General features: G+C 44.4%; 1 protein-coding gene across 9 annotated transcripts in view; it reads right to left on the reverse strand.

The window, feature by feature from the left end:
• Nucleotides 1-10,568: 10,568 nt before the first annotated feature.
• The window catches only part of BLVRA (biliverdin reductase A), a 621,921-nt gene continuing 616,495 nt past the window's right edge, over nucleotides 10,569-15,994 (reverse strand). For all 9 annotated transcript variants that reach the window (XM_069613129.1, XM_069613126.1, XM_069613122.1 and 6 more), the window contains one exon: nucleotides 10,569-11,885. In XM_069613129.1, the coding sequence (XP_069469230.1) occupies nucleotides 11,630-11,885 (256 nt within the window). In that variant the 3' untranslated portion in view covers nucleotides 10,569-11,629. The remainder of the gene's footprint in view (nucleotides 11,886-15,994) is intronic.

Consider the following 15,994-nt stretch of genomic DNA (forward strand, 5'->3'; position numbering starts at 1 on the left):
CTCTTCAGAGGACTGCAAGCTACGGACTTCCCAGGATCCCATTCACTAGAAGTTTCCCATCCGAAGCTCCGGTCATCATCGCCTCCCTGAGTTTTCTTCCCCAGAGGGTTTCCCTGGGGTTCGTGCTCCTTCCTCGCTGGTTCTGAGTTCCGGGTGAGGGGAGGAGCAGGGACCTCGGGGCGATTCTTGTCGGCTGCTCTTGCTGCTTCCAGACCAACCAGTTTCAATCAGGTTAGTGTAACTTATTGGAATTATTCCGTGTGTTGACATTCTTCAGACCGGAAGGGCTAACAGTTAGCGACGCCCCAAAAAGTAAAAAAAAAAAAGATAAATATTTGAAACCTGGTATGGAGCAGCAAATGCAGCAGCTAATGGCTGCCAGGCAGTCTATGTCCCTTGAGATGCAGACCCTTAAACAAGATAATTTTCAGTTAAGGCATCAAGTAGCCGGAGCCTTCTCCGAAACCCCTCCTGTTACCTTACCCACAGGCAAATATGATGAGGATCCGCATAAGTTAAAGGAATTCTTGGACAGTTGTACTGTTCAGTTTACTTTCAAACCCAGATACTTCCCAACCGACAAGGACAAGGTCAGATATCTCATTTCCCATTTGACGGGCCCTGCCCTTGCATGGGCTACCCCGTTGGTTACATCTGGCAATGTTATTTTGGATTCCTACACTGCCTTTTCCAACAGTCTTAAATCTATGTTTAGTCGTCAAGAAATTTCAGTCACCACCCAGGAACGATTGTTGGATCTTAGACAGGGGCATAAAGACCTCATGTCCTACATCATGCAATTTAAACAATTATCGTCGGAAACTGGATGGCCCAATGAAGGGTTAATGACTTTGTTCCGACGGGGTCTTGCTGAAGATCTGAAAGATGAAGTTTCTAAAGTACCCCGGCCTGCTAATTTGGCAGAGATGATCACCCTAACTATGCAAATTGACTACCGATTGCAAGAACGTTCTCTGGAAAAGAAGAAGGGGAAGGGATTTCGCTTAAGTTCAGACCCCACTCCTCCTCCAAGTAAAAGCGTTTCTTCTGAGGAACCCATGCAGATCGGATCTGTAAGGGGTCCCATTTCTGCAGCCGAAAGAGAACGTAGAAAGTCGCTTGGTCTATGTATGTATTGTGGCTCCTCTGTACATATACTACGGGACTGCCCATTAGTTCCTCCTCGCAGGTTCCGACCTCAGCCTCCACCGCCTTTGGGAAATGCCAAGTCCCTGCCGCAAAGGGGAACCGCGGTAGGAGCCCAACAACAGAGTTCCCCTGCTAAGATAGGAGCATCTCATGAACCATTCCATTCCGATCACTCCATGATAGTACTGTCAGTCACCATGATTTTGCCAGAACGGACACTGCAGGGGATACCGACCCTATTGGATTGCGGCGCAGCTGGCAATTTTGTGGACGATCAGTGGGCTGCAAACAACGGCATAGGCAGAATCTCCAAAACAGTCTCTACACCCATTCAAGGAGTGGATGGCAACCCGTTGAGCTCAGGGCCCATTAGGGAACAAACCAAGCCTATAGCCTGCATGATCGCTTCCCATAAGGAGACATTGGTGTTTGATTTGATCAGAGCGCCACATTTTCCCATCATTTTAGACCTTCCCTGGTTACGCCTGCATAATCCTTATATTAATTGGAAGGCAGGTACCCTATTTTTGGGTTCCGAGTACTGCGTATCACATTGCCTATCCCACAATTCGGTGGGCATTCATATTCCTTCGGAAGTCACAGAGTCTCCTGAAGTTCCTTCCATTGGTCGGTTAGGGTTAATTCCCCAACGTCACCATTGTTACTTAGAAGTTTTTTCCACACCACAATTTCCAACTCTTCCTCCTCATAGAAGAGATGATTGCCATATCGATCTTCTTCTATTCTATCTATTTTCAATACCAAGTGATGCCCTTTGGCCTAATAAACGCACCAGCAGTCTTCCAGCGATTTATGGACCACCTATTCGCAGACCTGCTTCTCCATTACATGGTTGTCTATTTAGATGACATTCTGATTTTCTCCAAGAATGTCGAAGATCACATCCAGCATGTCAACACGGTTCTTAGTCGATTACAAACCAATCACCTATACTGTAAAGCGGAAAAATGCGAGTTCCACCAAACACAAGTAACCTATCTGGGGTTTGTAATTTCTGCTAACGGTATTTCCATGGATCGTAAGAAGGTCTCGGCAGTTCTTGACTGGCCATCCCCGAGCTCGATCAAAGAAGTCCAAAGATTCTTAGGGTTTGCGAACTTTTATCATAAATTCATTCCTGGATATTCGCAAACGATACTACCCATTACCCGATTACTTAAGAAAGGGACCACATTTTCATGGGATTCGCTAGCGCAACAAGCCTTTGAGACTTTAAAACAATTGTTTACCTCGGCTTCTATTCTATTCCATCCGGATCAGTCTCGGCCGTTCATCGTTGAAACGGACGCCTCCCATCATGCGTTAGGAGCTGTTCTCCTGCAATAGACAGAACATGGAGAAGAGAGACCTGTGGCCTATATGTCAAAGACATTTACCTCATCTGAACAGCACTATTCAGTACTGGAAAAGGAACTTTTGGCCATAAAAAGGGCCTTTGAGGAATGGAGGCATCTACTGTTGGGTTCACCCTTTACGGTAGAGGTTCGCACAGATCATCAAAATCTAAAGGTGTTACAACATGCCCAAACCACTAATAGTAGACAGGCCCGTTGGGCGTACTGTTTCCTGCCCTATCGGATTGAGTTCACCTTCTTGCCGGGAAGCCAAAACCTGAGAGCAGATGCTTTATCCTGGAAAATTCCACACACCAACCGATTTTGCTCGGAAAAGATGTTCCCGAAGGCTAAATTTGTAGCTATGGTATCAGATTTTCTACAGCTCCTTAAACTAGAAACTGCTAAACATCAATCTGTGTGTGAAGACCTTGCTACATCTCATCGTCTCAGTAGGGACCGAGATTTGTACTTTTTTGGCGAACAGGTCTTAATACCCTCTGTCTCGTTGCAGACTGAAGTACTTTGGTTGTGCCATGACTCTAAGGCAGCCGGACATAGAGGCATGCAGACAACCCTCGATCTTGTCAAGAGGCATTTTTGGTGGCCTTCTCTTCAAATTGATGTTCGGGACTATGTTAACGCATGTGCTACTTGCATTCAGTCCAAGTCATCGCAAGCTCATCCATTTGGTCTACTTTCCCGAATGCCTATTCCAGACAAGCCCTGGCAAATCATTTCTACGGACTTTATTGTAGACCTCCCTCCTTCTTCCCGACACACCACGATAATGGTTACAATAGATTACTTTACAAAATTAGTTCATTTCACTCCTTTAATCGAAATTCCAGGAGCAGCACAGATGGCAAGAGTGTTCATAGCAGAAGTGTTTTCACGACACGGACTGCCAGAGGTCATTGTTTCTGACAAAGGGCCCCAGTATACCTCCCAGTTTTGGAAGAGAGTTTGCCATGTTTTGGGTATTAAGAGGGCACTTAGTTCGGGATATCATCCCCAAACTAATGGACAGACAGAACGCCTCAACCAGACTCTTGAAAGTTACCTACGCTGCTTTGTCTCCGCTGCCCAAGAAGATTGGGTGGACTTGCTACCAATGGCAGAATTTGCTTACAACAATGCTAGGCATTCAGCTCTCAAATCCAGTCCTTTCTATTGTACTTACGGTTATCACCCCGCTTTGATTCCTACAGCCGTTCCTTCGTCCTCCAGTTTTCCAGGAGTGGACAGTCTTATATCAGACATCCAGATTGTTCATCAGAAGGCTCAGTTAGCTCTCCAAGCAGCCCAAGACAGAGCTAAGCGATAAGCTGACCTACACCGCCGAGAGATGCCGGATTTAAGGGTTGGCAATCTCGTATGGTTGGCCTCTCGATTTCTCCCTAGACATCTGGTACCCTCTAAGCTGTCCCCTAAGTACTTTGGTCCATTCAAGATCATCTCCAAAGTGGGAACTGCTGCAGTTCGGCTTGCTCTACCACCCTCTTGGTCTCGCATTCACCCAGTATTTCACCTCTCCCAGTTAAAACCTGCTGTCAAAGATCGGTTTCGTAGATCTGCAAAGGCTATTCCTCCTCCGGTGATAACCAACACAGGAACTGAGTATGAGGTGGCTAACATTTGTGACTCTCGTTACTATAGGGGTCGCCTACAATTCTTTGTTGACTGGAAAGGCTATTCGCCGGCTGAAAGGACTTGGGAACCGGCTTCTGGGGTTCACTCCCCTCTTTTGGTAAGGTGGTTCTTTCGCCTGCACCCAGGGAAGCATGGTTCTCCCCCTAGGAAGAAGGGGCATACTGTTACACTTTTCCGACGTTGGACTTGGTTGCATCAGAAACGAATATGTGGATCGATTCGTCCTGATGTAGTACCAAGAATAGGAAGGGTGAAGTATTCAGGCATTAGCAGTCTAGTTGTTTCACGTTCTCCAAGGACGACTGCCATGAGTCACATGATGTCGCCACGCTTCCAGCAGAGGGCGACGACAAATCACATGATCATATTTAAGGATCGGAGACCGTCTTTGCAATGCGTTGCTACTGTGATAGACGCTCCAATTTCCATTCCGTGCGGGCTTTCGGGAGTGCTTCTGAAGGCGTCTTTACTCCCGGGTTTGCTTTCACTCCCCGGTCCGCTTCCCGTAATATCCCATTCAATCTGCTTCGCATTCCACGTGTGGCTAACTGCAGTGAGTCTTCTCTCTTCCAGTTCGGAGGAACTTTCTTTCCCCTTGTTCTTGTTTCTTCTTTACTTACCACTTTTCCTCTCTCAGACCATTCAGGAGGATTCAGGGCTGCTCTCGCACTCGCCATCTTACCTCGATAAGAGCCAGCTCACTGATAGGATCCGAATTCATCTTGGGGCCTCCCGTAAGCTTCTGAACATCCTTCCTTCTATTTTCTAACACTTACCTTTTCCTCATACTTACCTGTCATTTCTCTCTTCAGAGGACTGCAAGCTACGGACTTCCCAGGATCCCATTCACTGGAAGTTTCCCATCCGAAGCTCCGGTCATCATCGCCTCCCAGGGTTTTCTTCCCCAGAGGGTTTCCCTGGGGTTCGTGCTCCTTCCTCGCTGGTTCTGAGGTCCGGGTGAGGGGAGGAGCAGGGACCTCGGGGCGATTCTTGTCAGCTGCTCTTGCTGCTTCCAGACCAACCAGTTTCAATCAGGTTAGTGTAACTTATTGGAATTATTCCGTGTGTTGACATTCTTCAGACCGGAAGGGCTAACAGATACTGATCGTTTTGCTGGTAATGAGGCCGCCCATCGAGGGGCATGGTCCCCTAGGACCAAATGGATACTGATCACAATAACAGCTTGTATTGTAATTACATTTGGTATCTGGAGAGTGCACATCCGCTCCACCATATGTGCATTCGCACACTCTTCATCCTCGAGACCTCCAACATAGAGGGGGCTATCACAACAACAAACACCCTCTTGATTATGAACGCCACACATGCCATTCTAAATAAGAACAATTGTTGGATAGGTTCACATCTGCCGCAACATGGGGGAAAAGGATTGGGCTGGTATATACATCCTCTCCCTCTAACTACTGCTTGTTATGCTTCACTTAGGGCATTATTCTTTGGCAGGTGGAACAATAGTGTCACTGGGAATTTTGATGGGACTAATCTCAACGAGTTTGAAAAACGAGTTTTAGCACCTTTAGGATGTTCTCTTTTTTCAAATAGGAACAAGATAAACGTTGCTTCTATTAGGCCTTCTGATAGACTCTCCAGACCTTTCCAATCTATGCTTACCTTTAAAATGGCTCCCGTAGGTAGTAGGGATGCCATGCCTCCTTCCTATACACTTAACCATAGTCCACACTCTGTTCCATTTTGCATACAAAGAGAGGGTACATTTGAGGGATGTATGAATACTGCCGTCCTAACCAGTGAGCATAGACCTCTGTAATAGAAGATCCCGTTTACTTTGTTTGCAGTAATGAAGCGTATCCATGGTTGCCAAAAGACTGGGAGGGTACTTTTTATTTAGGAATACTGTTACCAGGTGTATATGTACTGCTGAAGTTTCTAGACCTCGTCCCAGGCGGGATGATACAGTGTATGCCTGTCATCTGTTCCATGATAGGGGGAAGTTGTGCACAAGCAGCTGGTAAACTAGAACCTAAGACACATAGGCTGGGAAAAATTACTAATGCCTTGGTAATGCAAGACATCGCCATAAAGGAATTAATGGCAATCAGTGTTTTTGAAGATAGTTTCAGGATGTTCTGATGATGATACATGGTTTTCAGAGGTGGTCGGTCATTTTTTCGAAAAAATAATGTCGAATGACTATTTTTTCGAAATAATAATGTCGAAAAAAAAATGTCGAATTCCGTTTTTTTAAATTATATATTTATTTTGGGGTTCGGGATAAAAAAGAAATGGGTAAAACAAAAAAAAAACAAAAAAAGGGGGGTTGGGAGGGAACCCCCCCATTTCGAAAAAAAAATGCATTAAAAAAAAATTAGACATTTTTTTTTCGACATTTCTTTTTTCGAAAAAATGACTTTCGACATTATTGGTTTTGACATTATAACTATAAACCGTTTTCGGATGCTGCTAATGTTTGAGTAATGCTCTTGGCGTAGGCCAAAAGAAAAGTTTGTAAAAGTATATTTTGCATGAATACTGCCGGATAGTAAACGATTGGCCTAAGCACATTCGCATCGCACTATAAATTGCATTGGATGAACCTGAAACAGGCCGACTACGCCGTCATTTTGAGTAATCCACCATTTTGATCGCCTCTTGCTTTCTGTCCCATGTTTAGAATTGTGTTTTAAGCTCCAGCAGAGCTAAATGAACTTTGTACTGTTTCCATGATGTCAACGTAGACAAGAATGTTGAAGCTGCTAAAGTGGATTGTTTGTCCTACACTGAGAAACCTTGGAGTTAAACAAAAGCCATACTAATCAGTAATTTAGATACCATCTGTTCCAACAGTGCCTTCTCCGTTCAAACAGCAAAGTAGAATGATGAACAGTTGAACGTGCTCTTCTTGCAGAAATCTTTGTTTTTGCTCCTTGAAACTAAACTGACTTTAAGCTCAAGAACAAACGCTAGACAAATATAAGCGAGTAAAATAAGGACTGTTACCTTTGTGGCCTATATTTGGAAACCATTTGAAGTGTTTAAAAGGAAAACAAACTATTCAAAGATGTTTAAACATGACTTATTATGTGGATAGGCCATGAACCCTAGGTAAATTTATGACACGAAGAGGGGCTGGTCGATGTGTCTGGGATTGTGGAAAATCTGTGTAAATGTACGTGTATTTGAAATGTTCAGCCCTCTCTCATCTCACGGTGTCTGCCTGCACACATTGCGAGGTGTTGAGAGACCAGAGGCCTGTTAATAAATTTGCATGGTACCTTTGGACTCGTGACTGGCATATTTCTATTATGTGGTACTAAGCCTCAATATTTTAAATCTTTCAATACTTATGTTTTTCTGTCTCAGCTGTAATTGGGTTAGAGCCGACATTTCTGGACTATTTGAACAGGATTTATGATCTAGGGTTTAGGCGTAAGTGGAGGATGATGGTCCTTTCTTCATAGAAGCAGTTTGTTTCTCAACATCCATGACTGTCGAGCAATCAATGATGGTTTCATTCCTTAGTGATTTAGGGTTGATTTCAAACACTAGGAGGATATTGCTCACATATGATGGGAAGGAATTAGAGCACTTATTTATCATCTCTTCCACTGGACTAAAGTAGGAGTCAAAGAGCCACGGGGACTTTCATGATCCCGTGGTACTCAATAATGTAGAATTGCGGGCATGGGAGTGAATTGTCCTATTTGTACTTGGGTTGGCCCGTTACAGAGGAAAGATGATATCCATTTCAATAGGTTTCCTTTTAGCCCTGGAATCAGAGTGTTATTTTGAAAAGGAAGGATACAGGGCTACTGTGATGAAGGCTCCCGGGACGATGTTTGCAGGAAGAGAATGGCAATCGCTTATGAAAAGAGGACTGGTAGCCAAAGGAACCAGTGTAACATATTAAGAGGACTGGTCAATGGACTGAAGGGGGATGAGCATTTACAAAGGATTATGTGAGTGGAGTTTTTTTCTTAACATTTTTCTTGCATAGGTATCCAGAGTATCTTTGCCAGCATCAGAGTCCGATGCTGGCAGAGATGCTCCTCTATTTAACAGGCGTAGCAGATGGTGGCAATAAGAACAATAATTTAATTCTGTGCCCCTGCTCAATCTATAAAACATGCATGGATTTAAATCTGAACAAATCGATATTGTTGCACTAATATAGTTTAAAAATAAAATCTCGTTACACTACATTTTTATCATTAATTTTCTGCACGATAATCTTTTAAATATTTAATAACTTATGTTAGTTGTTTAGTCTGCACTACACTCAACTCGCTCTTCCAAAATACCATCCTTCTCAAGCAACTCTGCTCAGCTACCTCCAACTCTGAAGGTCAGACGCTTCTCCAGGCACAGAGTGGGGGCAGATCTCTCTCCTCTGGAATGGCCTCCCCCCCAGAAGCTGCTCAAGAGTGTCTCTCTCTCGCTCTTCCTCTTCATCCCCACCCCCATCCAGTCTTCTGCGCCGACTGGTTACTTGGCTACCCGCAGTCTCTCTGGCTCCTCCATGATCAGTCTCCCCTACACCACCTCCAGTCCTACCGCAAATTAGGTGCTGTAGCTGTAACCTCTATAGCTCCCTGCCTCCTTGAACTTAGCCAGAGCCTGGCTGCACTCACTCAGAACAATGCTGCCCTGATTGCACGCCCCCTTCACTCTCCCTGGCACTTCTCCCTTCCCCCAGCACTTGCGCTTTCACACATACACAATCTGAACGACAAGACAAGATTGTTTGTCTTTGTCCTCCCTACCTGTCTTGTCATGCCTAGAAACATTTGTGCACAGGCACGTTATAAATGACATAACAATTGCTGATGCTTAAAGAAAACCAAAAGACCACACTGCTAGCAAGACCACAAAAGACTGGACGAAAAAGAGATCTATGTGGTGTTGAAAGCTAGCTGCTAAAATTATGAATTAGCCTAATAAATGTATGCTCTGCCAGGTCCTGTGTGATTTTATGTATTTATTTAAACAGCAAGTGCTACAGTTTGTTGAATAGGGTATCTCAACACTTAATCTTGATGATCATTTTTAAATTATGCCCCATGTGTTCCTGTGCAAATATTTTACTTGTTTATTTTAAATTAGGTACCTAGCTGCAGATGCAAGGGGACTTGTCAAAGCACAAGATATATCAGCAGACATACATGCACAATAAATCACAATAGGCACACTATCCTCACCCATTATGGCTTCATCTGGGTTCTTCAGTGGGGGCAAATCCCTTTGTCACCAGGTTATTGAAAGGTACTTTGGCAACAGTCCCCTCTTCCTAGCTCCTCTAATATGTGGCATGTAGACTTCGCGTTGCCATTATTTTGGGTTATGGGCACACTGGTTTTTATTGTCTGCATAGTTTTTATAACTGGGATGGTTGTACAATAGTTTAGATAGTTGATGAGCATGAATGTAAAGAAAAAATGACAGGGTGTTTGAGTAGATTCATGTGATGGAGTGAAGCAGAGAGTACAGATAGTAATAAGGTGAAGAAGAACGGTCAACTTCCTTCTTAAAGATATGGATGGTGGCAGCATGTGTCAAGCAGAAGGAGAGATTGTTCTTGGGGTAAGGGATGTAGAAGGTGTGTTACCTTGGATCATTGTCTTCTCTTATCAAGCATTTGTGATGTACGTTTCCACTGCAGGGAGTGTAGAATACATTTGATTTGTGGGGGGAATGTCTTAATAAATGATGCATAACAACTTGAACTGTATGCAAGCAGGGAGAGGTAGTGAATTAAGGTTTTGAGCGTGGGTGCGGAAACCAGGCATGCTGCATGAGGGGACCAGTTTCTGAAGTGCTACGGTTGAGTGTGAGAGGGCATGGAGCAGAACGTTACTCAGTAGGTGTGGTAAAGGATGAGCGATTGAATAAAGTAATGAAAGTTGCTGTGGCGAGAGAAGGAAAGACAGATCCTTCTGTCTTTCGGGGAAGGCTCAATTGGTACCATGTCAGACAAGCTGTCATTTCAATATGCTTTTGGAAAGAATTTATGCAAACTAAGGGGCTGTTTCACACAGAGTTGCACTGGAGCAAATGAGAAGAAGATTGGGAGCATCTCTGATTTGCACCTGCTGCATTTATGCCTTATTCACAAGACCTAAAACTGGAAAACCTAGAGCATCTCAGAGATTCTCAGGTGCAAAGGTGATTCACTACGATTTCCTCAGGAACATCTCAAAGACATCTCCAGATGTTCTTCAGGCTTAGGTCACAGGCATCACCTGATTTCCTGCAGTGCAATTCTTTATGAACCATGCCGTGCGTTCATAACTACACATTTTTCAAAACCATTTTAAGATGACCTGGAGTAGATGGTGCTGCTCCTAGTCGCACAACATTTTCAAGCATTGCACCATTCCCACTGAAAGGCACAGCTGCAGCCAAGGCATAGGTGAATTAAAAAAAAAACAGATATTGGCAGTGTATCTCGAATGTTTAATTTAACTCAATTTAGCTGCTGCAGGCACAGTTTGTTACAATGTCACACTCAAACATTTTTAGATCAAAAGTGATGGCAAGGCTGATCATTTCCTTGGTAATTTACAGCTCCCACTTCATATGCAGACCTTTATTAAGCCATTTTAACACAGACTCAAGTCACAAGTGGGCTCAGTGCATGAAGCCAATATTCATGCTTGTTTGTAGCTGGTGAAATCCCAACCTGAAGGTCGCAGAGAGGCCTTGCGGAGATGTAGATAATCACGGCCGATGTACCTTTTCTACTGCATGTTACAGCCAAGCTTTCCCACTTTTAAATATTTGTCATATGTTTGTTTTTTTTTGTTGTCAAAGGATGAGTTTAAATAAGGAGTTTAAAATGTACACAATGACTTATAGTGAATCACTGTTTGTGCTTTCTTTACTGCAACACAGATTCCTCAATAGAGTTCTGTCTGCGGAGTGGTATGGCGGCCACAGCCTCTGACAGCGTGAGCCTTCTAAATGCCCCTTTGTACCCATTTGGGTTCCACTTTATAACGTAGCCAGCATGATAACTGGTTTGTACCTTATTTTTTGCTCAGACTAGAGAATGTAAACACACTTTTAGATCTGTAGATCTCTTTTAGGTGGCCTTAAACATTCTGAGCTGAACTGGAGTGCTTTTGGGATGGCCAGAGTGAACCCACAGGTCGTGAAGTCACTCCCCTGTCCCAGTAAGGAAATGTAATGAGGGAGAATACCCCCTCCATGGGTCCATTTCGCCCCACCAAAGGCAAGGAGACCTGTTTCAGAGCAGCCCATTTTGCCAATGTTATAAAATATTAAGTTGTAAAGGGCACTTTGTGTCAGGCAGTCTGCCTTCTTTTTGGGACGAGTACACTGTATGCGATAGGTTGCTTTGCTTTCCAGTCAATACATTGATTTGCTATGAATCCAGACTCTGAGCTGAAGTTTTTCGCCCATATTTCTACACCGTATTGCACTGCGTTTATCAATACCACTCTCCTTCCGCAGTGAATTATTCTGATGGTCACTTAGTGCTCGCAGAGTTGCTTAATTTCATCTGCAAGCTCCAGGCATCTCAGGATACGCCACTTTTCTGCAGCCAGAGCCTCTCTGGAGACCTGCCCCAATAGTTTCTTAGCAAATAGATCCTGATCTTGCTTGAAGACTCCGACTGCAGCCCTGGGGGCCTCGGGTAGATGGTCCAAGGTTCCTGACTTGAAGCAGAAGTTAACCTTTTTTCCACGTCTCATTCCAGGAGCTCTTTCTTCAATCCATGTCAATGGCCTAAGAATATCATATGTCAGGGAGAATGGGGTGGAATAAAAGGGAAGGAAGGGAGAGATTGACAAAATTAGAAAGGATGAATTGAAAATCAAATGTTTTTTTATATGAAAAGAACTGCACAAACTAAAAAAGACAAATTACAGAAGGGTTCCTGAACATTAAAACATACAACTACTTTCTCTTGGTGCACTACCATCTCCCAGCCGTGGCGGCTGGACCATTATGGCAGATGCGGGGGTGCCTCAGCATCTTTCAGCTGCCACTTCTCTGACAATGTGCATGCGTGACAGGCAACCTAACAAGGCCTGCTCCTCATGGACATGATCTGTGGCCAGCAGATGAGAGCTTGGTCCTAAACTCCGGAGCCATCTCCACCGGAAAAGCACAGTTCTGTTCAGTTTTAGCATTTGTTACACAAGCCAGGCCAAGGCAGTAGCCTAGGGGCATTAAAATTGAAATGCTCTCCAAGACAAAGATGGGCTTTGATTCCACACCTTATCCTGTCTGCCCCACGGGCTGGAGTCAAATGCTGACCAGAGTCTGTGCTCAAGCAGGGAGAGGAAGGGGCGGAAAAGCAGGTACTGAGTGCTTATTTATTATTTTATTTGAATGGTTTTCAGCGTTGGCCCTACCCAGATGGTCTCAAAGCACCGTCCAAGGTTCAACAGTTCAAGGGGTGGGAGGTGAGACAGATGTTACAAAACATTTTCAGGATTAGATAGGAATATTAGGAAAAGTGGTTGCCGGGGAGTTGGGAGGGCTGCATTAGGTGTGGGTAAACCGGAATGTTTTGAGGCTGGTGGTGATGGATGGTGCAGTGTGGATGTGAAGTGGTAGGGTGTTCCATGCTCTCGGTGCCCATTGGGTAAATGTTTGATTTTGTGTGCATGTTAGTTTGCAGAGTGGAATGTGTCACAGGAGCTGGCTAGCTTGTCTGTGTTTGTGCAAGTGATGTACACATGAAGTTTGTTTCCTTCATGGGATTTTTAGGTGGCGCTTGGCAAGAGCTTAGAAGATATGAACATATTTGGGTAGGTGGAGGATAAGGCTTGCTGCGGGGGGGCAAGGGCTGTTGGGGAGTCCAGTGAGGAAGAGCATTCACATAGTTCAGCTTTCACAGGATCAGTGCTTGTACTGCTATGTGGATGTCGTCAGGGGGAATTATGTGTCTTATCTTGCGGATGAGGTGTAATTGTAGGTTGCATAGTTTGGGGGTGGGAGCTATGTGGTGCAGGAATGAAAGGTGGGAGTTGATGGTGAAGCCTAGGGTTTTCACAGGTGTGGAGAGGGATATGTGTGGGCTGCCTGTGGCAAGTTCGTTGATCCAAAGGGGTCAGTTTGAAGATGTGAGTGGCCATCCAGATTGTGAGGGTGTGAATTTGTGAGGGGGATGAGACTTGGAAGTATATCTGCATGTGGTCTGTGTATTGGTGGAAATGGACGCTGTGTTCGCCAATTACCTGTGCGAAGAATTATACACGTAGGTTGTCTTGCGGGACCCCTTCCTTGACTGGGGTGGGGTCAGATGATAAAGGGACATGAAGACAGTGGGTGTGGCTAGTCATCAGCATATGATGACCCTGTATACCTGCAGCAGCCCACAGCGCCATGGGGGACTAGAGCTAAGGAAAGGAGATGCAGTCGGCAGCAATGTAGCAGATTTGCAGGCACTGAAAGTGACACTGGGACAGAACTGGACACCGAGAGCAACATTGGAGTAGAAACTGGGCACTGCAAATAACATTGTGGCAGAACCTGGGCACTAAGCGCGACATTGGATCAAGCTTGGACACTGAGAACAACTGTGTGGCAGGACTGGGCACTAGGAAGGGCATTGGGTGGGCCATATAACATGGGCAATAAGAGTGACAGTGGAGCAGGACTGGACACTTCAAGGAATATGCTGGCATAATGTGGGCACTAAGAGCGAGGCATTAGCGACATTGAGAAAGAACTCTGCACAGAGAGCTACACTGGGGCAAGACTGGGGCAGTAAACGCCATAAGGTGAAAAAGTGGGGACAGTTAATTGCATAACTGGAGTAGTGAGACAAATGGGGCAGTACTTATGACAGTGAGAGCCGCGTAGTGTAGAACTAAAGCAGTGAGGCACATGGGGTGGAACTGGGGCACTGAAAGAGATATTGAGCAGAGACAATCACTGGGAGCAGAAATAGACTAGAACTGGACACAAGGGCAATATTCTGGTAGATGTGGAGCGGTGAGAGACACATCAGCTAGAATACGTGTAGTGAGGACCTCATCGGTCCAAAATGAGGCATTGCGAACCACATGAGAAAGAACTGGGCCTCTCAAAGCAAACTTTGGACAAAGCTAGGCACTTTGACGCAGGGACAGAATTAGCAGTCATAGCAGTGGGTGCAGAGAGCGTCACTTGGGAAACAATGGGGGCAAACATGGGATAGCACAGAGGGCAACACTGAGGCATAACTGAGGCAGTGATGAAAAGTGATATAGATATGAGGGGTTAGGAAGAAGAGAGGGTGAACAGCCAAATTGAAAATGGGGAGTCTAGTAGCATTAAAGGAAAGGGACATTGTTCATTTTATAGAGATGAAGTGACAGGTGTGCACAGTACTAGAGATATGAACAGAATAAGAAAGGGATTGAAAATGCCAAGATGATGGGCAGATTTAAAGAAAAGATGGGAGGGAAGTAAAGAACACGGGAAGGCAAGCGAGGAGGGAGGGACATGGCAGAAAAGAACAGTACTTCAGGGTTCAGGTGGAGAAGGTGGAGGGTCCATTTAGGATTGGATCAGTGAGAAACCAAAAGAGTGGTATGAACAGAGTCGGAGATGGCAGAAAAAGAAAGAAAACCCTGTGTGTGTCGGCATAGAAGTGGCATTTTAAGAGGTGATGAGAGCAGATCGAGGAATAATGTAGAGAGAAGAGGAGTAGGCCTAGGATAGAACCTTGGGGAATCCCGAATTGGAGAGATAGTGGGAGGAAATGTTGCCAGTCCAGGAGACAGAATAGGTCCTGCATTTGCGGTAAGAGCTGAACCACTGAAGAGCAGAGCCTGAGAACCCAAGGGAGGGGAGCGTGGTAAGGACTAGGATGATCAACAGTGTCAAGAGTGGCAGATAGATCCAAGAACGATCTAACAACGAGAATAGAAGATAGTTTGGCAGGGCAAGCAGGAAGCAAAGAGTTAGTGACATGAAGAAGAGATTTCGGCATTTAAAAATCTGTCTTTTTTGTGTGCAGCCTTTAAAATGCAGAAATATCACATAGAACCATTAATTCATCTAGACAGAATTAATGAAAAACAGAGGACGATCAGCCATTATCTTTAATGACCACCTTAGTCAACTTAACTTAATTCATACAACTTGAATACATATGAAATATTAACAATGTAGTAGTCTTTCCCAAAAACGGACACACTTATCTCTATCTTCTTAAATGGGCGCACAAATAATAATTAAGCACAGTTTGTTGTGCAGCTAAATGAGCTTTTGTTAGACCCACCTTCTTTGTGTAATAAATGTCTGCTACTGGGTGACTACAACTTTAAGGGGGACAACCCCCAAGGTCACATATGAGCTATTTACCCAGCCTTCTATGAGACCACTATATCTGATCTAGCAAGATGGAGAAAACTATCAATTTCTTGGTTTGGTAAAAAATTATTATTCTTTTTTTTATTTTTTATTGTTGAATTTATAATCAAATAATTGATTTTTTTTTACTTCTTCAGTTTTTGTTTCCTTTGTCACTCTAGTTTGAGTCTTGTGCTTCGAAGGACTTTTGATGTTGTTGAGGTAAAAAGAAGAGGAAAAAGGGGCAATAGTGGGAAAAGTCTTAGTTGGTTTCATTTCGTTTCAGATCAAGTTTTTCCCCTAGCTGTTGAAGGATCTTGAAAGTAGCTAGTTGCCATGATGTTCGGTCTCCACTGATCATCCTTTCCCACCATGTCTCTTTGCCAGTTATTGAGGATTGCCGAAGAAGGTATTTCATGTAGGGAAGCCGTATCTCCATCATACTTGGGCAAGACAGTAATAAGTGGTGAATGGTCTCCGTCTCTTTGTCACAGAATCTGCAGATGTTAGTCAGAGAATGATCTCTAATATGACGCATTTCGTTG

This window comes from Ambystoma mexicanum, chromosome 5p, assembly GCF_040938575.1.
Source record: "Ambystoma mexicanum isolate Mex_15411 chromosome 5p, UKY_AmexF1_1, whole genome shotgun sequence".
In the NCBI taxonomy this organism is placed as follows: Eukaryota; Metazoa; Chordata; class Amphibia; order Caudata; family Ambystomatidae; genus Ambystoma; species Ambystoma mexicanum.